The sequence below is a fragment of the Sander lucioperca genome, chromosome 16 (genome assembly GCF_008315115.2).
Source record: "Sander lucioperca isolate FBNREF2018 chromosome 16, SLUC_FBN_1.2, whole genome shotgun sequence".
Lineage (NCBI taxonomy): Eukaryota > Metazoa > Chordata > Actinopteri > Perciformes > Percidae > Sander > Sander lucioperca.
In genome coordinates, this window is record NC_050188.1 from 5,539,665 (window position 1) to 5,563,735 (window position 24,071).

Below are 24,071 nucleotides of genomic sequence, written 5' to 3' on the forward strand. Positions count from 1 at the left end.
ACAACGGTGCACAAGGGATATACTAAATCTGTGGCTTACGTTTTGATATTGTCTCGTTTTGATTGCTGAGGTGGTAGCAGCCGGAAACAACAAGAGCTACGGTGAGTTGTTCAAAACCTTTCTTTTTAGTAAACTCTGGGTAGGCAAACAATGTTGTCAATGCTTTCGTTAAGGTGTAGAGCTAAGCTAAAGTCAACTAAAGTTTTTTTCCAGTGTGGTAGCCCCACATGTGCCTTTAAGAATGTTCTGTACAGCCCCAAAACAGTCATATGCCATAATAAATGGAGATTGTATAACATTTAGTAACACACAGCAGTACACACAGCCCCATATAAATTCCATGGCATTCCTTAGACTATAAAGTCTGCATTTCAAAATTAAAATTAAAAAAACAACACTGGGAAATTTGCGCAAGCTTGCAGGAATTTAGAGAAATTACAGCCCGGCCCAACTGGGTTTGGGCAGAGAATCAAAGCTCTACACTGCACAAAGCGCAGTATGATGATCACATGGTCTTCCTTAAATTTGCTGTGACATTATTTTGTGCACTGAAAAATGTCATAGCAAGTGTTTATTATTAGTTATTATATATATATATATATAAATTATTATTAGTCAATGTTTTCCCCCGTTTATCACCGTTTATGGATTTTGGTGTAAGTGAATGTCAGACTTGAGCTTCCCAAAAAGCTTTGAGGTGATAGAGAACATCTCATCAGGCAGAAAATAAAGATGGACACAGAGCTATAATGGCAGGTTTAGACAAATGCAAAGAGTTGCAATTATGTCAAAACAAACAAAGGTTGCTTCCTTTAGCATTTATTTACAACAATTATAGGTTGTACATAATGATAAGCTAATCTAAGACAGTCAGATTCATCAGTAATTCCTTGTGGTGGCACAGAGGCAAGAGAAAATATCCATACAGCAGTAGAAATAAATATATTTTATGTGTACATAACTGGCTATAGACTCTGGCTTATGTCACATTTCCAGTGTTGGTTTTGCAGCTCCTCCTCCTCTTGCAGTCTTGTGCCCCTTAACACCAATTCTCCAAATTTTCTTTCGGTGTTACAAGTTAACATAAATGGCACTGTGATTGAAAAAAAAAAAAAAACTACTGCTAAAGATAATAACAAGTGTGACAATATTGGTGCTCGGTCGCACCAGAAAGTGGACGTTCGTATATCCTTGCAGAACAGTTGGTGCTGGAAACTTGGTAACATAGTGACTATTTGCATTTCGTGCCCTGGCTATCATTCACTGCAACCAGTTTAGCTAGCTAGCAGTTAGCTAACTACCAGTTAGCAAATTAGCTAGCCAAAAGGGTGCAAACCGGAAAGAAAGATTACAGTTAACTCAAGGACACGCAATTGTAGCATTTATTTCTGTCTAACGATTGACCGTGCAAACCATACTGCATCTCTTTTGTGGAGCAGTTAATACTCTGGCAGAGCAGCGTGATATGAAAAGGGATGGTGCGACACAGCTAATAAGATAGCTTAATAAAATATCACGAGACTGTCCGGCTTGTGGTATTTGTTTTTCCTAGGATGGCAAAGGCATGGCCTGCCCTACTCTGCCTCTTATTTACTGACCCTGGTATTCTTATCCTATCCAATCTCACTCCTCATGCCTGGACCTAACCAACCCAACCAACGAAGGCAACGAGTACCAGCCAATCAGAGGCAGAGTAAGGCGGGTCATGACTTTGCAGTCCTAGGAAGAAAGAATTAGCGTCTGGCTCAGTTCTTTCAAAGATCAGTGTTGTCAGTGCGGTTTGCTATTGGTCAATAGCGTAAATTCATGTGTCAAAGTTCAACTTAAAGGCAAATTTACTTACTCCAGGAGAGAGTCCACTGATGGCAGTGATTCCACTGAAATGAAGTGATTTAGGTCCGAGCCTTTAACAATGTGTTCAGAAAAAGAAATAGAACCGGCTTGTTTTTAATACCCATTTAGGATGTTATCACTCCATAAAATGGGCGATATTAGTGGTTATCAGCCTCATAGACATGGGTTAGAAGGGGCCGGCTACACCTACTAGTAGGTTCAAACCCTAACTCTAACCCCTATTCACATGGTAATGGTCGCTGTTAGCTTGGTCAGGACCCCTTGATGTCACTATTTAATGCTCTGGGATTCCCGTTGTGAAGTTTAACATAAATAACATTACTTGGTTGGGTTCAGGCAACAAAAGTACTTGGTAAAGTATAGGAAAAGATCATGTTTTGGGTTAAAATACTAACGTTTGTTAGTTAAGAACGGCACGCAAGGAACATTAGGAACATAACTTACGTAGCAATCGTAACTTATAGTCAACTTTGACTTTTGGTGACTTTTTGTGGAACAGTGGGAAAGTCCTGAGTTTGTTTCTACGGTTTCTACTGTTACTTTATACTACGCCCTACCATTGGTGGTCTTCATCTTACAGCGCCGCGGCCGAGCAGTTTCTCTCAGTGTTTTTATATTTTGATGCAGATGGGTGATCCAGCTTACCAACAGATGATAACGGCCTACTGAGGTAGGGTAGGACCATATCATATCTATGGTAGTGATAAACAACTGATAACGCCCATTCAATTGGCTGATAACATTCAAAGTGGATGGTTTTTAATCACCCCAAACAGCCAACTGTACAGATGTTAGCTGTATCATTAGCTAGATAGCCACATACACACTGACTGTGTGCGGGAGTGTGTCCGTGTAACTTTGTGTGCCTGCAGTGTACTGTACACATGCTGTAACCTTTACCAAAATTATATTTACATGTGATTCAATTCCCAAGAAAAAATGTGTATTTACAGAGAACTTCAACATCAAAACTCTTCATCCTTCATTCAGAGCTATAATGTTGAGGCCACCGGAACCTCAGGCCCCGGCCTGCAGCGGCGTGGCCAGGGCTCGGATGTGGACGCTGGGCAGAGTGAACCAGGCTAAAGGAAGCTCTCGTCCAGCACTGTCATCCTGGAACTTGATCTTAAGGTAGAAATCTCCAGTGTAGAGGAAGAGCAGGGCACCCACACAGACAGAGTTTTCCTTAGGTTTAACCTGGTGATGACAAAGACAGCAGTACGAATCATGAGCAGCCAACCTTTTCAGTTCAGTTTCAAAATGAACCTGGCACACTGTCAGCCAGAGTGAAGCCAGCAGGGTGGTGCAGTAGGTTTGAAGCCGACTGTGGCTTTGATTAAAAGGTACTGACAAGTGCAGCGTTTTCCTCCTTCAGTAACACACAGTAGTAATAATACAAAATATGTCTTCATATGATAAGACTAGAATAGAATTGTTGATGAATACTGTACATTAATGACAGCATGACATAAAGTACTCCGGCCCCTACTGACCGTGTCAATATAGAAGGTGTTGGAGCCGATGAAGGTGACCGCGTCCTCCAGATTGTAGTTCTGGACTCCGTTCTGGAAGTCCTGATAGGGCACCACAGTCAGAGCCAGGGGGCCCACTGAGTTCTTGCTCCGATTGGTCAATTGTACCTCCAGGGTGACAGCGTCACCCGCTTTACAGTCGGCAATGACATCGCAGTCACATGGCTTCCCATTCACCAACACATCTGGAAACAGAGCACAAAGAAAAAAGGGGATTAGCAGGCCCGGAGGGGACTCTTCTTTTGTCTAACACTCTGTACAAAAATGGAACTCTAAAAGAGTTTGGCAGGCGCAAGAATTAAGAACTTTCAAACCAACCATTTAAATCTCATGCACGGCCATTCACAGGATTCCCAACCAATCTCCATTTCATTTGTATTCATCAAAAGCCGACTCAACCATTAACGGCCTATCACACTGTTTCTGATGGTAGGATCAATAGGCATGGTTTGTCCTAAAATACATTTTATTGACATCACTGAAGAGTGCTGGAGCTGTGGGTATTAAACTGAATTCCCTCCTGTTAATCTCATGCATGACTAATTTCTGTTAAGAAAAAGTGTGACACACACACACACACACACACACACACACATAACCCTGAAGTACATTCCTCTCTTCTCACGCAGCTATACCTCCCTCTCTCTCCTGTTACAATGCACACACAAAAAAGACTGAGTGAGTTCAGTTCAATTCCGCTATGGATGTGTGGCGAGTCACTCCTGATGTGGCCCCTATTTGGCCAAGGTGCAGAGGGAAACACAATGATTTGTTTTGAACAACTAACTCAGTGAACTGGGCTCCTGGCGGGCTGAGGGGAAGACTGACTCCAAACATGGGGGATTCAGGGGCGCCCGAAGAGATCACCCGAGTAATGACTCCGAGAATAACGGCAGCCTACACACGCACATGCACACACACACAAAAACAGTTATCATAGGCTTTCTAGTGTCACGCCTGCAGCTGTGATAAACACTGTGAGTCAGAGCGACTGAGCCTGTGTGACAGCCTGATGAAAGAGCCAAGCTGCGCGTGATCAGGCCCTGTTCCAGAACTAAATGACTTGCATGTGAAATTAGTGGGGGTGCACTCGTAGCTACAGTACGGGCCGGCACAGCAATGAAAAATAGTGTATGTTACAGGTCCTGAGTGTGGTCCCAGGTGAACAGATTACGCTGCAACACAGCTGGAAAAAGTTGTAAATAGTATGAAGTGAAAACAGCAACAGTTTCCTTTATTTGCAATGGTTACTCAAAAGCATCCTATTTCTTCCAATTACATTCCATTTAATTTTATATTATCATATCATATTTATATGGTGTCCTTTCTCTCACAAAAAAGGGTTCTATTTCAGTTTTTGAATCAAAGTTTGCAATGTCCATCTCAGGTCACAGTTTCATTCACTATGACCACTACTTGTACTATCAGCACATTATACAAACATTGTTTTTATACTTTGATAATAAGTTTGCTATTGTTGACAGCCATTTTTAGCATACATGAGAATATGCATAAGTGATACTTGAGAAGACATGAGCAGGTGGGTCCATATATACAGAACACACTAAACACAGTATGAAACTTAGTCTTCAAATTACTGATAACATGTTAACTAAGAACTCAGCCTTAGGCTAGGAAAACATTAAAACCTTCACAAGCCTAAACTGAAGCAACTTCCACTATATCACTCACTGTATTATGTACAAAAAAAATAAGGCTAGGTTCGATTCACATACTAAACACTGTGCCAAACTATTATAAAATAAGGTTTCTGTCAGTGAGCTGATTTGCTTGTTAACCACCGCTAATGAAAAACCCAGCACATAGACGGCACCTTAGGATACATGAAACAGGCTATTTACCACTCATTTCTTAATATCATTTAGCAACAAAACTGTGACAACAAAGTAACAAAACAACATTATGCTCGGTGGTAACATTACTACGGTTTTTACCTCTGCCCAAGTAGGTTATGTTTTTGGCTCAGTTTGTCGGTTTCTTTGTCTGTTTGTCAGCCGGATTACGGAAAAACTACTTGATCGATTTTCATGAAATTAGGTAGAAGGGTGTAGCACAGGCCACGGAAGAACCCATTAGATTTTGGAGCAGATCCGAATCACGGAGCGAATAGACCAATTATTTTTAAAGGTCCTATGAAAGGCTGCTTTTTGGATGCGTTTATACAGGCCTTAGTGGTCCCCTAATACTGTATCTGAAGTCTCTTTTATATAGACCTTAGTGGTCCTCTAATACTGTATCTGAAGTCTCTTTTATATAGACCTTAGTGGTCCTCTAATACTGTATCTGAAGTCTCTTTTATACAGGCCTTAGTGGTCCCCTAATACTGTATCTGAAGTCTCTTTTATATAGACCTTAGTGGTCCTCTAATACTGTATCTGAAGTCTCTTTCCCGAAATTCAGCCTTGGTGCAGAATTACAGCCACTAGAGCCAGTCCCACAATGAGCTTTACCATAGGCAGGCTGGGGGAACTCACATTAATGTTAAAAAACCTCAAAGTGAAATTTTCATGTCATGGGACCTTTAACTTTTGCTAAGATTTTGCGAGACAGGCTGTTTGTGCTGCATTCATGTGGTGTCGGCATAATTGGAAAACGGAGTTCCTGACTGGGAAAATTCACACTGCATTATGATTGTGAGATAGGGCATGCCTTGGCGGAGGTCTGCTCTCTCCGAGTGTCCTTCTAGTTTTCGTGTTGGTTTTGAGTGCTATGCATCCCCACTGACCTGTAAAAAGCTGTTAACAGTAGTAAGTGAATACAGCGCGTCGTTCCTTTTCAGCAACAGTTTACATTATGAGTCAGAACGGCCTTTACCCTCAAACTCCGGAATGACAATGTCATGCGCATAAGACTAATGCACATGTGCTATTTAATTACTGTTTGGCGAATAGTGTAAGTTTCATCTGTTTTTTTTGTATTACATTATTATAATTTGTAATTGATTTATTATATAAATATATATAATTTCAACTGGGGATAAAACATATTAAACGGAGGACGCAATGCATGCCTAATGAAAGAGCTGAGCTGCGTTCGGTGCCGCTGGTGTGCCGATCTGTTGCGTACAGCGAGGGGTGTGGGTCTAGAGGGGGGGGATGTAGGAAGACAGACAGACCATCCAGCAGGAGGGTGGGAGTGAGAAAGCCCAGGGGAGGCTGGAGCTACAGGAGGGTGACATTCAGCTCCACGTCTGTATTAAAAACACACTTCACTCAACACAGGCAACCAGCAGCAGTCACAGAGGACCTCAGGGGAGCTTTGTCTTTTGTTTTTGAAAGAAAAAACTGTCTCTCTAGATTTGGAATGATACTGGCCTTTATCGAGACGTCCGTAATTAGTCCGTACATGTTGTTCTCCGCTGAATACATCCTTTTCAATATTTATTGTACTTCTTTTTTTATGGAAGTATCCGTTTGCATTTGATTGCAGTAACAGAGAAATAAAGCAACCCCGACAAGGAAAATTATTTTTTTCATTAAAATAGATCAGTCTCTTTGAATCAAAAATGTTTTTTGCAACCTGTTTTGTATATGGAGTTGAGTTGTAAAGTGATGATGTTGTAATAAAAAAAAATCAATGATTAAAAATGCATGTCATCCCCCCCCTTTCTCTCCCCTTTCACTTTTTCAGCTGTCCTATCAATAAAGGCCTAAAAATGCCCCCAAAAAAAAGAAGAAAAAAAAAAAGCTGGGCTTATTTGAGATAGCAGGAACCTGTTGGGCCAAACTGATTGTGTTAACACTTGGCTGAGATCCAATCACAATGCAACCAAGACCACCTCCAGACATAGTTTGGCTGATGCGATTCCATTCCTATAGCAATGCATTCTGCATGCATAAATATGTGTTTGCAGATTGCATGTTAATGCAATGTGTAAATAAGGCCTTATTTTGTAATACACGTACTACTGTGTCAGGAAAATAGTGGTATTAGTCAGGTCTACCAGCCAGTTCGCCTTATCCAGTACATGAAATCACTTTACAGAAGCTGCAGCTCTTAAATAAAGTCACACAGTTCTTTTATGTACTTGTATTGTGTAAAAGGGTAAATTAAATTGGGTTAGCCATGTGGCTACATTAATAGGGCTGGGTATCGTTAAATAAAATTCTATACTGTTAGCAATACTGTGACTTCAATACCGGTTCCTGAACGATACCAATTTTATAAAACAAAAAGAAATTACACATTACGGCACACATTTATTAATTTTTTTCTCAGCTCCTACTACGTGAGCCCCTCTCTGTGTGTAATGTAGAGTCTTTCCTGCGTGCATCTACAACATGTAACATTAGACAGCCAATCACAAACATTATTAGATCTTGTGAGAAGCATGCTACGAGCTTATTGGCTCACTGATGCTGATGAGATTTACTAGCTGTTGGCTAGTGGCAGTCTCTGCATGCAACATGAGCATGTCCATGCAGAGTGATGCAACAGTCTGCGTCTGTGTACTGTACTTATGTACTATGTATGCAATGTGTTGTGTTGAATTCTTTAAACTGCAGATACTGTTTGTTTGTTTAAGAAAAATTTCCTTCGGGACAATAAATCAATTAATCAATAAATCAATATCTATCTATCTATCTATCTCATCAAGTGATGATGACGTTTCAAGTGCATGTATAGTTGTTTTGCCATTTTTGTTCAAACATCATTTCAATGGTCTCTTTCTGCTGTGAAGTGCATATGGAAACCTTTGGATTTTTGGAAGACCTCTGGTGATGGTGCATTTACAGCACCCGTGCACAAACACAAACACACAGATATAACACAATCCTTTCATAGCCAGTGGCGCTGCGCTTATAGTGACACCTTAGTATGTACTGTAGTTATATTTAGTTTGTTCAAAGTCTTGTTGCTAGGAGATGTGCAAATTATAGGTAGCCTACATTGGCTCTAAAACTGGAAATACATTCCTTCACATTAAAAGCAAACAAAAGAGAATGGTTAGTCTGTAATGAGCTGATGAACTCCCACACACACAAGCCTCAGTCACACACACCCACAGCCTGAACATTTCTCTACTCTGTTATCCTGGATTGTGCATCAGCACCGAGGCAATCAACGGATTTAGATAACAAACATGTACCAGGAAAACAAGCAGTTGGAATAAAACGGTGGCCCACTCTAATGAGGAAAACTGCAACTGTGTTAAAAGAAATATACATGTAATTGTTTTTAATAATACTTTTTATCACAATTGTGGTAAATGGAAAAAAAAGCACTGATGAGATGGTACTAGCTCATATTTATATTCAAGATTTAGACAACTCATGCATTATGTAACCTTGAAAACAAATAAACCAACCAAGAATGGAAACATCAAGGTTTCCGATTGGTTCTGGTTGTCTCGGGACTCTCAGCAAACATCTTCGCATCTCTCCAGAGAAGATGCTGAAGGCCATGACAAAACACTGCTTTTAAAAAGCATGTGCGCTGTGTTAGCTGTTGTGCAGAGCCTAGTGCTGTAGTGCTACTGCACCGATGCTTTCTAGTTTACCTCCACAGTGCTTCTGGTAAATAGGTATGTGTCCCCTGATGTCGGAATAATTGATTAGCAGCCTTTCTAAATATTTTATACTGTACCTTAAATAAAGGTCCAGGAAAAAGAGAAACAATATATTACTGTAGATTGATTATCAGACTTTCTTAATATTGTATACCTTAAGAAAAGGTCAAGTAAAAAGAAGAGAAACAATAATTACTGCAGATTGATTATCAGACGCTTAATATTTTGTATTTGGAGCAACAAGTATGCACTCACGCTCATTGTTCTAATATTAGAGCCTTGCTGTAGGTGCATACTTATTAAAGCAAAACCATTGGCAGAATGTTCTTTCTTATTTCAATGCATTGGTATTCATTAATGGGTCTCTCCTCCTACCTTTATCTTTTCTTTTTGCAGGGTCAGAATGTTCTTTTCTTAGATTTAGTGTCTTCCTTACTTCTTTTTTCTTGTTTTAGCACTTTGTCCTTATTGTACTAAGGTGTGATTTCCTTGACTTTGTTTTATTATTTATTGTATTATTATTTATTTTTTGGACTTATCTAATTTTAGTTTTTTGGAGAATAATTGAGTCTCTGTGGGCGTAATTTCTTCAATTTTTCAAATATCTACATATAAAATGTTTATATTTAATTATATAATGATGTCATATTTTATTTAAATTAAACTAGAGGCCTGTATTTGTCTGTATTAAACAATGAAATTAGTTTAAATTCGTTAGTTAAAGAAATGTTAGTCTCGCTTTGCCAGACCTTCCTCCACAGTGCCGCGTAGGAGGGTCTGGCTAGTCCACACAGCATTTCGGGATGGGAGAAAAACGTGCTCTGGTTTATTGGCATTTCTTTAAACCAATCACAATTGTCTTGGGCGGCACTAAGCACCGGAAGGAGCAACAGTGCCGCTGCTAAATAGTCTCGGGAAGGAACTTGTTTTGGTAGAACATGTATACGTTCAAAAGTTGAGAAAACTCAGATTGGACAGATAGTCTAGCTAGCTATCTGGATTTACCCTGCAGAAATCTGAGGAGCAGAAAATCCACCGGAGTTAAGAATGCCAACACAAAGAAAGTCAAAGGTAACGGACATCCAGTGGAATTTCCGCCGGCAACGGAGCAATCCCGGAAGTGGAACGTCGTGGATATAGACTAGAGAAATGTCAACTTGGCTAGTTTTCTATTTAAAAAAAGACCAGTTTATCTTATAATTATTCATTAATCTCATATTTATGTTATATTAGCGCTATGTTTGAAATTAGTCAAATATAATTCAAAAGTGGCATTACAATTCTTTAGAACAGCTTGGCTGGTAAGTCATGTCTGACCATGGGTTGACAGACTGGCGACCTCTAATGACACAGTTGACAGCTCTGTAATGTAGCTGCTAAAGCTAACGTTAGCTACAAACACTGACATGACAAGCTAGTTCCCAGCTCCAAAGCCTGGAGGTCTTAATTCGGAGATTTTAAGGTGAATATAAAACAATGCGACAGAATGATGTGCTTAAAAGTTTAACTGAGAGTTTCTGACAATTCTGTCCACCAGCTGTCCGTCATTTACACTCGACAACTGCCAGGCTACCTGTTAGCTACCTGCTAGCTACCTGCCCAGCTAGCTGTTAGCTAACAGGTAGCTAGGCAGGATTGTTTATGTAGTTAAGATATATACAAACTGAGCAGCCTGATTCCATTTAATCACTTTAAATGTCTTCTTTATGAAGCCATGTTTTCTAAATGTACATTTACATACACTTTGAGTTGTTTAATATTCTGTGTGTACTGTGTATTGCAACTGTATATTGTATATTAATTACTATGTTAAGTAATTTTATATGTATTGTAATTTAATGTGGCATGTAATCAGGGCGTCATTGGAAATGAGAGCTTGCTCTGAACTGCCCCCCCCCCTGAATAAATAAAGGTGAAATGAAAATAAAAAAAAAATCCAAAATGATATGGAATGTGTTTCTTCTACACAAAACAAATGTTAATTAAGTACAGCTGAGTACATTTGCTGCTGTTGGTTGTCATTACTATGAAAGCCCTGAGGGGCAAGTGAGAAAAAACATTTTCTACATCTGATCTGAATTGTTTTCTCTCTTTTGTTAATAACTTACAGGTGAGGGGGAAAAAAAGTTTTGCTAGGATCATTTTTCTAAGTGAGATCAATTTTTTTCATATGTGAACACAGGTCACAAAAGGCTGAAGTGCACCACTACCACAGGTTCTAAATAGGACTAAAATAATTAATGCTGTCTTCATGCACTTTAAACACAAGGTGGGCTAGATATTGTGTGTTAGCAAGTTATACAACATTACTGTCACATCTTTCTTTAGCAGTGGTGGAAGAAGTACTCAGATCCTTTACTTAAGTAAAAGTACTAATGCCACACTATAAAAATACTCTGTCACAAGTAAAAGTCCTGCATAGAAAATATTACTTATATTAATAATACTTATAATATTAAGTATGTATCATCAAGAAAATGTACTTAAAGTATTCAAAGTAAAAATACTCAATGCAGAAAAATCCTCCCATTTTAGAAAGTGGAAACGATCCAAACAGTTGTGTCACTCAACTAAAGGTTTAATGGTGTAATCATGTCCGCTGGACTTGTAGGCCGTTATATTGTTGGGTAGTTTAAATTATAATGAAACATCGTATTTTATAAACTACATGTGTTTTGTGTGCAAAACTCTTAATTTGTAAAGTAACTAGTCACTAAAGCTGTCAGATGAATGTAGTGGAGTAAAAAGTACAATATTTCTTTATAAAAAATAATAATCAAAAAAAAATTCCCCTGCCAAAACATATTACACTAACCCTTACACTGCTTTTAAAGTCCAACAGCATTACTATAATTGACATATATATACATTTTAGTGTGCCATCATTAAAAACAGTTTTGCCTAAACAGTTATTTCACCTAGGTCCTAAATTTGCCTTGTGTTGTTAGATAGTTTATTTATGATCATAAATAAATAAAGCTCCGTGAACATGTAGAGCGATACACTGATGCACAAACTAACCTGTTTTGTACCTTTGCTTTGCTAGCTACAGTAGCTAGGTAGCCAGTTGTTTACTCTGTTGTCCTCCGTCCGCAAAAAATTCAACCCGCCGCAGCACTTCAAAAGTAGCCCAATTCCACCGGAAATCCGCAGACCTGGCAACCATAGAAGTGGTGCACTTCAGCCTCCTGTGGCCAAAATGAGTATTACAACAACAAACACTGAGAAAAATTATCCTGACCAATGCTTTTTTTTTTTTCTCACTTGCTTCTTCCGTACATTACAGCCTGTCAAATAAATAGATGCTTAACATCATAGCTGCACATTATTTAAAGGGACACTGTTTTACTCTTCACTATAAAGTTACAATGAAATGAATACAGGAGTTTCCTCCCAGCCTGATGATGATATTAGCTGGAGGGAGGAGGAAAAGGGGGGAAAGCTGGAGAGGAGAACAGAAAATGAAGAGGTAAGTGAGCTGCACAGAAGCAGTTTGGCACGTCAGAAGAATTGTACTCTTAAAAAAGGCCACAAAACACAGAATAGGGGTATGTCAGCAGGAAGGAGGATGAAGATTTGGAGGAAGAAATATCACTGCAACAAAATACTGCTCTAACAAGTGCTGCACGAGCAACAGGTACATCCCAGTGGGAGAGTGTAAGAATTGTCTTGGGACTCCAGTAAGCTCATTTTAAATGCATTGATTTGTTGTGTCGTAACAGGTTCATTAATAAAGTGTAAGGGATGAGAGGAACTGATCTATTTATTAATTTCCTGCCCATGCTAACGTGCAGGTACAGCAAGTACAATATGTTACGTAACACGTGTAGCTGGGTTTGGCTTTCACGTTAGCATGCACACGGCTCTGCACGGATGCTGCTGGAGTCTGCAGAGGCGAAAACGCTGCGGCAGGCGTTGCCACAGCAACGGGGAGAGACACAGAGGTGACACCTCCCTCCTGTACAGAGTATAAGAAAGCCAGAGATCAAACTACGGCTTGGAGATTAAACAAGCCACTCCGCCTTTCTCCGTATCGCTGTCAGCCGTTAAGATAAAGATGACGGCCGTCATTTGGAGATTTGTCAGTGTTTATAAGATTATCACACTGGGTGTCGATTCAGCTCATTGAGATTCACTCACAAACGTGCAGCGGAGAGAGTGGAAACATCCCGTACAAACAGATAGAGATGTCATCTTCATTACACCTCATGTACAATTATATTTCTGAAGGGAAGGGTATGTAGGAAATGCTCATTAAAGGTGTAGTAAGGGATTGTTGATATTTGAACTCAACTGCCAAACAAATACACCCCCCCCCCCACCCCTTCAGAAGCTCCGCCCCCTACATTCACTGACAGATAACTACAGGCCGGCACATTCAAATTCTGCCTCCCCCCACTCCTGCCCCCACCATCAACTGTCGCTGCCTGTTGCCGATTGGCTGGAACAGTGTTTTGTGGCTCGTGCACTCCTTTCGGTTTTGTATTCCATTTACACAGCCAGGGTTAGGTATTAACACTGGATTTTTTTTCAGCGCACACAGAAAATAGAGAGCTAGGTGACCGTGAAGAGATATTCACTGAATTTGACAAAAAGTGTATTGGATTAACATCACTTATTATACCTTTAAACAAAGGGGGTGTTAGTCTGTTGCTGCAAAACTGATTAAATCACCAAAATGGTTTATATATATTATATATTTAGTGCAGTCCTCAAAGTATGTGTGTGTGTGTGTGTGTGTGTGTGTGTGTGTGTGTGTGTGTGTGTGTGTGTGTGTGCGTGTGTGTGCATGAAGTGAAGGAAAAGCAATTGTTTGAAGAAGAGAAAACAAGGTTTTTGTGCAAAACAAATACTGTTGTATAACTTACTTTGGCACATTAGAAGGTTTATGAACTTATTATATAATTAAATATATCATTTTTACAGAAATACATTATAGGCCTACATTTCTTTTTAATGAATGAATAAAAACATGTGGTGGATATATAAAGACTGAAGAAATTACGCCCACAAAAATAACAATAATACTACAAAGTCAAGATATCACACCTCCTTACAATTCCTCCAAAAGAAAAAAATAAGGATACAGAGCTAAAACAAGAAAAAAGAAGTAAGGAAGACACTAAATCTAAGAAAAGAACATTCTGACCCTGCAAAAAGAAAAGAAAAAGGTAGGAGGAGAGACCCATTAATGAATACCAATGCATTAAAATAATAAAGAACATTCTGCCAATTGTTTTGCTTTAAAGCAGCCATATTATGCTCATTTTCAGGTTCATAATTGTATTTTAAGGTTGTACCAGAATAGGTTTACATGGTTTAATTTTCAAAAAACACCATCTTTTTGTTGTACTGCACCACTCTCTCTCACTGCTGCAGAGCCTCTTTTCAGCTGGTCTCTGTTTTAGCTACAGAGTGAGACCTCTGTTCTTCTTCTTCTTCTGTACTATCTCTGATTACACTGCACATGCTCAGTAGCTCAGATGTAGATCATGTCAGCTAGCTAGCTCCATAGACAGTAAAAGAAAGGCTCTTTCTACAACTTCGGTCAGTTACAAGGCAGGATTAGCTGGGAGACTTCTAAATGAGGGCGCACATGTAAGTAGTTCTTTTGTAGATTATGGTGAACTTGTGTGTGTTGTAGCAGTACTTTGCTATTGAGAACAAGGTAGCATGCTAGCGTTAGCATGCGTTAGCTAGCAGCTAACGCTACGAGCTAATGGTTGCGGTTAGCCTGCTCGTTTCGGCTTGTGACGTCACAAGCCGTGCCGATTTTGAACAGCTCACCCAGAGACTGAAGGCAGGACACATTCAGAAACTGTATCTCACTCTAAAGAGCATGGGTGGATTTTTTTCAAAGTTTGTATGTGTGTGGAAGCACCAGAGACACAACATAACACCCCAAATCCCAGAAAAAGTGTTTTTTTCATAATATGGGCACTTTAATAAGTATGCACCTACAGCAAGGCTCTAATATTAGAACAATGAGCGTGAGTGCATACTTGTTAACCTGACTCCGCCAGATGGATTGCTTTGCATTTGCTCGGCATATCCATCTGGGAACTTTCCGTTGGAGAACTTTTGGGAAGGGACGAAAATACTGGTTAGCTGATTAGATAAACCATCTGTCTATCACCACCTATGTTGGGCCAAATCAACCAATCAGATCGATATATCAAACTCTTGCCGAAACCAGTCGGGAGAAGAGCAAAAACATCTTTTCCTCAGAGAAAAGCCTTGAGTTTCCGTTTTTTGCTCTTTCAATGAAGGAATACTTTCTAATTCGGATAAAACTTGCGCAATAGCTACGCTCATCTCATCCGTGGAAGCCGCCAGTCGCTTCTCGTTGCGTCACACTTAAACCCGCCTCAAAACCAATGCTGATTGGTCGGTCGTTTGGCGAACGGCTCCAAATTTTCTCTGTATCAAGATGCCAGACTGATCTGCGAGTGGAAAACTGGAGCTTGCGAGATCAGGACGGTCTCACGAGGCTACATACTTGTTGCTCCAAAAACAAAATATTAATAAAGTCTGATAATCAATCTGCAGTAATATATCGTTTCTCTTCTTTTTACTGGACCTTTTCTTAAAGACATAATGTGTAAATTTTCCCTCTTCGGTCCCCCTACAGGTTGTCTCATTGGAACTACACCTCGCGGCTGTAGTTCCAATGAGACAACCTGTAGGGGGACGGAAGAGGGAAAAGTTGCATAGTATGCCTTTAAGGTATCAAATATTTAGATATTAGGCTGATAATCAATCAGTCCAGTAATATAGTGTTTTTAGTTCTTTTTACTAATTACTTTATTTAAGGTATTTATTTAAAGGTGCTCTAAGCGATGTTGGGTGACGTTACTTTTTGTTGACGTTCAAAGTATTGTCAAATAAAATGGAGGCTAGCTCACCCTTCCCTCCTCCTCATCCCGTCCCCTCCCCCTCCCTTCCGTGCTTCCTTGCACTAACCCCCCAACCCCCACCCCCAAAATCCTTCTTGTCGGTTATTGGCTGGAACACTGTTTGTTAGGTTTCGTGGTGCAGGTTGGCGCAGTTTGTTTTTGTTGCCGTTTGTGGAGCCTGGGCTGGCTACAGAGACCGCATTTTTTTTACAGTGAGATGTTTGCTGTATGTGACAAAAAATGTTCTTTTGCAATGGAGACCTGACCAAGACGTTGAGACAAAAGTTGCAGACAAAACAATATAATACCAGACAAGAGACAACAAAAACAAGAAAAGGCTAAAAGTTGGCAAATTACTGATACATTTGAGGATGGAATTTATTTGCCATAGTTTACATTAGTCTCAAATTCTTCAATTTAAATCCCTTTTAAAGACTATCCCAATTTGCTGGAGCAGAAAACATGGTTTCTTTCCCATCTCTGTATATTATGGACAGACAGCAGATATATGTTATGCGATGTGAGATAATAAAATACATGATGGGAGTTTGCCCAGAACAGCTTTATAAATAACAATATACCAATGACTCAATCAACGTGTGGACGGAGATGGCCTGCCAACTCCGGAATACAAAGCACAGTAGTGTGTTTCAAATTTGGTTGCAAATCTAAACGTGCCATGATAAATTGAGTCCAACATGTGGAGACAGTTTGATCAGGAGCAGCAAACACTATTTGCTATGTAAAGACATAGTGGAGTAATGGCGTCCTGAGCAGAGAATGAAGTCACTCTCCCTCTCTGTGTGTGTTGTAATCCGAGCTTCTCTGTTCTTTGTTTCGATAGTGGGACCGGCCACACGTGCATGTAAGTGCATGTGGCTGTGAAAAACAGCAAACAAAGTATTTTACGCATTGGGGAGCAGTCTCTGAGAGCCGTGTGGAGGCAATCCCAGTGTTTCTTTTTTCAGTATTGCGAGAACAGCCCCTTTAAAAAAATAGAACCGTTTTCATTGATAGAATAAAAGCACATGATTAAAGTAGAACTCCAGGTTTACTGTACTCCAGTGGCAGTTTCTCTCATCCTTCAGGATGAACATTAACCAAGAGTTGTGCTCCGGCCCAGATGACCAGGTCAGCAGGGTTTAACAGCTCATCCCGGCCAGCGGCCGCTATCCAGGCAGGGTCATTGATGAATGCTCCATTGGAGCCAGAGGATGTGCTTTAAAAGGTTGAGGTGTGCTGCAGTAAGTCTAAAAATAACCTGCCAGCCTCTGATATCCCCCCCAAGCCATCTGCCCCTTTTTAAAATTATCCCCTTAACGAAACTCATTTGATATCTGTTGTCTTTTCCTTCAACATACTCCATCTGCATTGACAAAAAGAAGCCAGGAACATGTTTGGATATTCTCCCACTCACTTGAGGCAACATTTACACATTTATCAGTTTGGACCAGGAGCCCTATACATCTTGAACTGTAGAGTGTGTACTAATTTTGGACTGCTCTGTAGCAACATATGCAGTCTAATAGATAGTAAATTGGTGAAGGCAATATAAACCAACTATAAAAATGCAGATTAAACTCTCTAATTAAGCATTTTTCAAAAAAAGGTCTGAGAAATCGCTGTCCATCTGTGCCTCTCTTTGAAATCCAACACTGACGGTGTTGTTTAATTATTTCACGGTAAGCAGGACATATTTAAGAAGCTTCACACCAAACAAGCAGAGCTTCCCGGGTGCTATATTTTCAATCAGCATTGAGCAGCGGCCTGTGGCAGAAATATTGGGGGATTATGTATCAGAAACAGTTTATAAGCTCGCTGGACTAATATTGGCTCATCTCCACACAGGACACCTAATGGAGCTGAGCTGCTTCCAGCCAGAGGGAACACACTTACCCCCAATTTCCACCAACTGCGAAACGGCTGCGGATCCGCTCCGGAACGGCGGCGGAGTCAATAGGTTTCCATTAAAGTCAATGCGTGTATTTCCACTGACTGCGGAACGGCTGCGTTCCGACTCCGTCCCAGATACGCAGAGCTTCTATTTTTGCCGGACGCCGCAGAGCTCGGCAGCAATTCAGCACAGGGCAGATAGTGCGGGACAGGAAGTCGAGCAAAAAAGCAAAATAAAACATCCGGTTAATTTTCAAAATAAAATACACCGTGCTCACAGCGGATCATATTTCCCTGCACTACACCTTGAAAACGTCATAATGGGTGGAGACGGGCCTGAAGTCTGAATGGAAACAAACTGTTGTTGGTTTTGTGGTTCTGTTTATAGAAACTACATCCTGTTATATCGCACGATCATACATGAATTCACGAGATCTCGTGGGTCCTAGTGACTTCAGCTGTCAGTCATGGCCGCAGCCATTCCGCAACAAATACGGACCTGGTGGGTACTGAAGGACGGCGGAGCATGGAGCCGTTCCGCAGTTGGTGGAAATCTGCCGTCAGCGCTGCTCTGTGAGCGTCATGACCACGGGAACAGCAGCATTACTCATCCAAACATTCAACATCGCTTTCATTCCCCATTGGCGGCCACGTGACTTATGTTTACTCAAATAATACTTCTCTCTCTCCCTTTTTTATCTTCCATTCTACCTCTCTATTTTCTCTCTTTAGGAGCAGGAGTGTTCTCTGCTGGCTCACTGTTTGGATGGTGGTGCCCAAGGTTATCGTTGTTTAGCATCCCAGGCTGTTAGAAGCAGGCAGAATTCAGTGAGGATGCAGGGATTAAGATGCTTACACACACACACTCATTGTTACACGTCAGACTAAGGCAAGTGGGAATGAGAGTGCACTCTGTGGTGCTCTAAAATGGAATCACAATAGATCTGAAGAGACTCTTGTATAAGTGACAATAGAAAAATAATGAATGAATACAAATTTAGGCTCACACAATGATCAAATCTGGGTGAAGTGTCTGAATCTCTCATTTTTTAATGTAAAAACTAATTTTAATGATCACTGTCAAGGAGGTCTATAAATATGAAGAAGTGTCTCTGTGATGTGTTGCAAGCAGCCAACAGCAACAGATTTCTTCTCTATGTTTGTGCTAATAGATGCCTACAGTAGTTTGCTTTGTCTGCGTTCAAACGGGGAGTCTTCCCCCCAGGTTTGGCACAAAACATGAAACACATCACAAACAAGAAATACACAGACAGTAACAAAGGACATGGAGGTGGTGGTGTCAGCATGCTTCAAACTAAGTGCTTGTTGGATCATCAAACAGCTTCTGAAACCTAGGGTTGGGTATCGTTTGGGTTTTTTCAGGTACCGGTGCTAAAACGATACTTAACCATTCGGTGCCGGTGCCTAAAAAGACAACAACATTGAAACACCATGAGCTGAGCAATTGAACGCACCATTAAGTCCAGTTTTCTTTCTCCAACAACTCTGACTATGTCTCTCTAAGTGTAGCCAGTCTACCCAACCCTATTGAAACCCACCCCTATACGTACATACTATGTATACTACGTACTGCGTTTTGCATACAGCGTTGTACATACTGCGTTGTACATACTGCGTTGTACATACTGCGTCGTACATACTGCGTCGTACATGCTGCGTCGTACATACTACGTCGTACATACTAAGTTGTACATACTAAGTTGTACATACTGCGTTGTACGTCCTACATACTGTGCTGTCGATACAACAGCAGGAGTCATCCATTCTGTTCTGGCCACATTCATCCCCTACCATTAGCTTGTCACAACAGACTTCAAGGTTTCACAAGTTGTAGAGTGGTGTGTCCTTAAATAATTTACAACTTTCTGTTTTAGTAGCTTGAATGTGTCTGGATGTTCTCGTATGCCTACATGAATGCCTGTACAAAATGTCATGGCAATCCATCCAATCACTGAGATAATTCAGACTGGACCATAGTGATAGAGCAACAAAACCAAATGGCCGACAAACATAGAGCCCTGCTGGTTAGCGTGGCTAAAAAGAGACAACAGACACTTAAAGATTTATACAGTAGAGATCTATTACAACGTGGCGCTAACTTAAATTTGAGTCTCCACCAGAATCCAACCGTACATTAACTGTTTCTTGCTTTTTACACTACAGCCTGCAAATTGTAGTGAAACTGTTGCAGCTGCAAGCACCAATAATCATACCATGTTCAACAACATTCAAAGATCATGCACGTTGCCCATTCTAATGTTGTATTCAAACACTAAATTAACTTTTGATTCATGTCTACATGCTTCATACTGTACATGCAGCCACATAACTTTGCGTATCATGCTGTTAAATAAGCAGGTATGTGAAATCAAGGGGAAATGGCGAGAAGAAGAGGATGATGTACTGCAGCATGTTGCAGGCACACAGTTCACACTTTAGCAAACATAGCCACCTGGACATTACCTCAAGCATGTTGTTTCCACTGAACTGTTAGTGTGGCTGATTAGGAAAGAAATAACACTGTAGGCCTAGCATCTTTGCTGTACAGCAACTTCTCAAAATAGAACAAATCAATAGTGTGGGGGAGCACTAGTGTGGTGGCTGGGTGCCATTACACTTTAATTGCCCCATACTGAGATGGAAGTCCTGGCTTGGGGCTTCCCGCAGTCATATAATTCTTCAATCTGCCTCATTTTCCAAACTATACCTTCATTTTGAATATTGTTTTCAGAGCTGATGAATGCTTATTCTATCTGCATTATCACCTCTGCAGTAAATGTGTCATTCTTCTGGCGCTAAAGCCATACGTGAGTTAAAAATCCATCTGTGGATGAGGTTGTTCCATTAATTCCAGACCTCAAACTCACATCTTCACTTGAACATAATTTGCATGAGCTGATTAAATTGACCTGTATTCAATAGTACCTTCAGTAAATGAGATGACTTGGATTTGAACTTAAGGCAGGTTATTTCGTCGTGCACTTGTGTATTTAAATTGGGGGTTGACTGTTTTGTCTCACAGTTTCGATAGCACTTCAAACCTCATTTCTTCATTTTGACATGATGACCTTACATCAGCTTAGACACTTTGTTACTACTGGACACATTCACAGTATTCTGGCTCATGAACAGAATGGGCCTCAATCACCAACCGTTCTTACGAAGAAATGTGTTTTTAAACCCCACTTATGCACTTTTTACGAAGATTCTGACATTCACTAATGTTTTCTTATCTTGGATTTATTCTTAGCTAAGAACAAAATCTACAAACACTCAAGAGCACTCTTACGCACATTTGAGTGATGACAATTTGCTCCAAATAATTGGTTACTGCATTTTATTTAATTCTACAGTTGTTTACAATGATAGTATTGTACTGTAATGTATTTCTGATCATTTGTTGAAAAAAAAAATCATAGTATGCAAAGAAACACTAACACCGCAATTTACATCAGCAATTAAACTGATTAAATCCTGCGTTACTTGGTGATTGATCGCGCTATTTATAGGGCCAAAATGGAGTGGTTTTTACTTCGTTACATTTTGCAGCAATTATCTTTACTTTCTACTCCACTACATTTCTACAACGTTCCGTTACATTTTCTGATCAGTTTTTCCTCCTGACAAAACGTTTTCCTGACCGTCACACGTTTGTCTCACCAGTGAAGTTTGGTTATCATAGATACTGTATATATGGGGCACCGCCGATCCTTCATCTGCTTCCAAGCCGGCTCCGGTGCTCCAGAGCCCGGGCGCAGCGCTGCTGACCCTCGGTAATACAGCCTCTGGTAAAAGTGAAAATGAAAAGGTTTGTTTTTTTATTATTCCCGTTTTTAAATCATAGTTGCCTCTCCACAGCGCCGTCTACTCCTCCGCCAGGCAGCGTAAGACGCGTTCATATCTTATTTATTTGGCTGGACCTCTTCACATCTCCTCCCCCACGTCATGAATCCGACGTAGACTTTTCTTAGGGACTGTCTTAAGAACATATTTAAGAGAAAACCTAGGAAGATATTGGTGAATGAGGCCCAATGTTATTTTGCACACCCATAATAGATACAGATATTAGCATACGCATTAGCCTGATATAACACTACAAGGCCTAGATAGAAGTTTTTCTGTGTCACTTGGTCCCTAGTTCTCTGAAACGTATGCCCTTTCTTGTGGGGTGCCTCAGGGCTCTGTGTTAGGTCCAATTTTATTTACGTTGTATATGCTTCCCATAGGCCACATAATTAGGCAATTTGGAGATATCCGTTATCATTTCTATGCTGATGACATCCAGCTGTATGTTTTTTTATATCACTTTGCGAAAGTGATATAGTAATATAACGAGTTACGAAACAAATTACTTTTGATACTAATTAATAAGTAATATTATTACTTTTTTAAGGAGTAATAAGTAAAGAGCAACATATTACACTTCCTGAGTAACTTGCCCAACACTGGGGACTAACACCTGAAAATAAGTATATATACAGTATATATACAAGACTCAGCTAGCGGGTCCACAGCCATGCTAGCGGTTCTTTGAGGCTGTACCACAATGCTAATAGCAGCATGCTAACATGCTCACAATGGCCATGTTAACATACTTTTGTTTAGTAGGTATAATGCTTACCAAGTTCTTCACCTGAGATGAAAAGTGTTCTGTAATGAGCAAACTTGTTACAGGTCATTATGAGGTGAACATTAATGTATTTATCAAATTGCATTGCAATTCATCCAATAGCTGTTGAGACATTTCGGGCTGGAACAACCAACCGACTGACATTGCTGGCCATAGAGCCATGCTGCTGGCTTGGCTGAAAAAGTGGCAAAACCATGGTTCATATAGTAGGAAGTGAAGGCATTCCTCTATGCAGCTACACTTCAAAACTAAAGCCAGTAGACTGTGCATATTTTTACCTACCATACCCTTCAGCTGCTTTAATTTTGTGGATTTATTGTTCCAGGAGTGCTATTGCCTTTTGAATTCTTATTCCCTCTCTGCATGTCTCCCCAGCAAACATACTTACACATCAGCAGAATGTGAGCTATGGGTTTTGGCAATCCGTCTTATCTGCTTCCCTTCCCACACATTCACCTGTAACCAAACAGCATTAACACTGTAGTGATCTAATTTTTCTATTTTCCAAATGTAATTTACAGGCACTTGGCCTCAGTTAGACAAAAAAAACCTCTTAATTGCTTCCATCTGTTTGGGATTAATGTCAGAAAACTTAGAATTAATTGCGGCTAATCAAGAACACAGCTAATGTGCTCGCCTGCTTGAGGGGCAACAATTGCTTAACTGCAATAAATAGGAGAAGACATAGGCCAAATAGTAGCTCTCCTTACAACAGAGGTAGCTTACATGATAAATAGATACAATAGTGTCTTTGACCTTCCCTATAATACGTTCCCATATTTTTGCTGAATCTTAAAAAAAAGGATATAATAACAAATGCAAAGTTGCTAAGGAAAAGTTACAACTAAAACACTGAGTAAGAGACTTGGTATAATTTCATACTCCCATATTCCCATGGAGGCTTGCAGCACAGTCAGCCACGAGCTCATGGAGTGATTCTGAAGCTACTGGTCCGTGTCTGAGCAGAGTTAGACAGGAGATGAGTGTTCAACAGGCCTGCGTACTGAGCATTTAAAGGCAAATCTCTGTTAATCACATATGGATGGAAAATAATTAGGGCTATCTTCCCCCGGCAGACGTCTATAGCCTGGGTGTTAAGGCTGGAAAAAACAGCTGCTGCAATAAATCTCATCTGATAATCCAGTATGCGGATCTGAACACAGCCAGAACAGCTATTCTCACGGTCAGTGAGCACATAGAAAGACGGACTATATCATTTTTATATATATATAAATCATGTGCAAAAAAAGGGGGATGATCCCCTCTCTGATTACCGTATTTGACCTATATACAGAAAAAACAAACTATCCAAGGTGGTTTCCAAAAAAGAAGGTCTTGTTATCCAATTTAAAACGGTTTACTCTGAGTGCTACGAAACAAGGTGACTGGGAGTAGGGCCACAAACAAAAATGTAATTACAGAGTTGTGCTTTTATTGACTCGGGTCACTGTCACAGTCCATAAAGTCAGTCATTTGTATATTGTCAATAGAGCTACTTCAGAAAGTGTCTGCTGTTAAATCAATGACTAAGATAAATGATTTGTTTGGAGTTTGGCGAGATAGTCGTCACTGTTCATAGAAACTGAATACAATGTCCGAATCCTCGTTCATGTACAGAGAACCTTTACAGGAATAGTTCTGATATTTTGGTAATTACAATAATTCAATCTCTTGCAGAGCGTTAGAAAGGAAGATTGATAGTATCCACTTATGAC

At 40.2% G+C, this 24,071-nt stretch overlaps 1 protein-coding gene across 4 annotated transcripts in view; it reads right to left on the minus strand.

Annotated features, from left to right (window-relative positions):
- Positions 1-745: 745 nt before the first annotated feature.
- Positions 746-24,071, minus strand: part of trappc9 (trafficking protein particle complex 9) — a 278,262-nt gene continuing 254,936 nt past the window's right edge. For all 4 annotated transcript variants that reach the window (XM_031278503.2, XM_031278502.2, XM_035992820.1 and 1 more), the window contains 2 exons: positions 3,348-3,571; positions 746-3,051 (listed from right to left, as the gene is read on the minus strand). In XM_031278503.2, coding sequence (XP_031134363.1) covers positions 2,872-3,051; positions 3,348-3,571 — 404 coding nt within the window. In that variant the 3' untranslated portion in view covers positions 746-2,871. The remainder of the gene's footprint in view (positions 3,052-3,347; positions 3,572-24,071) is intronic.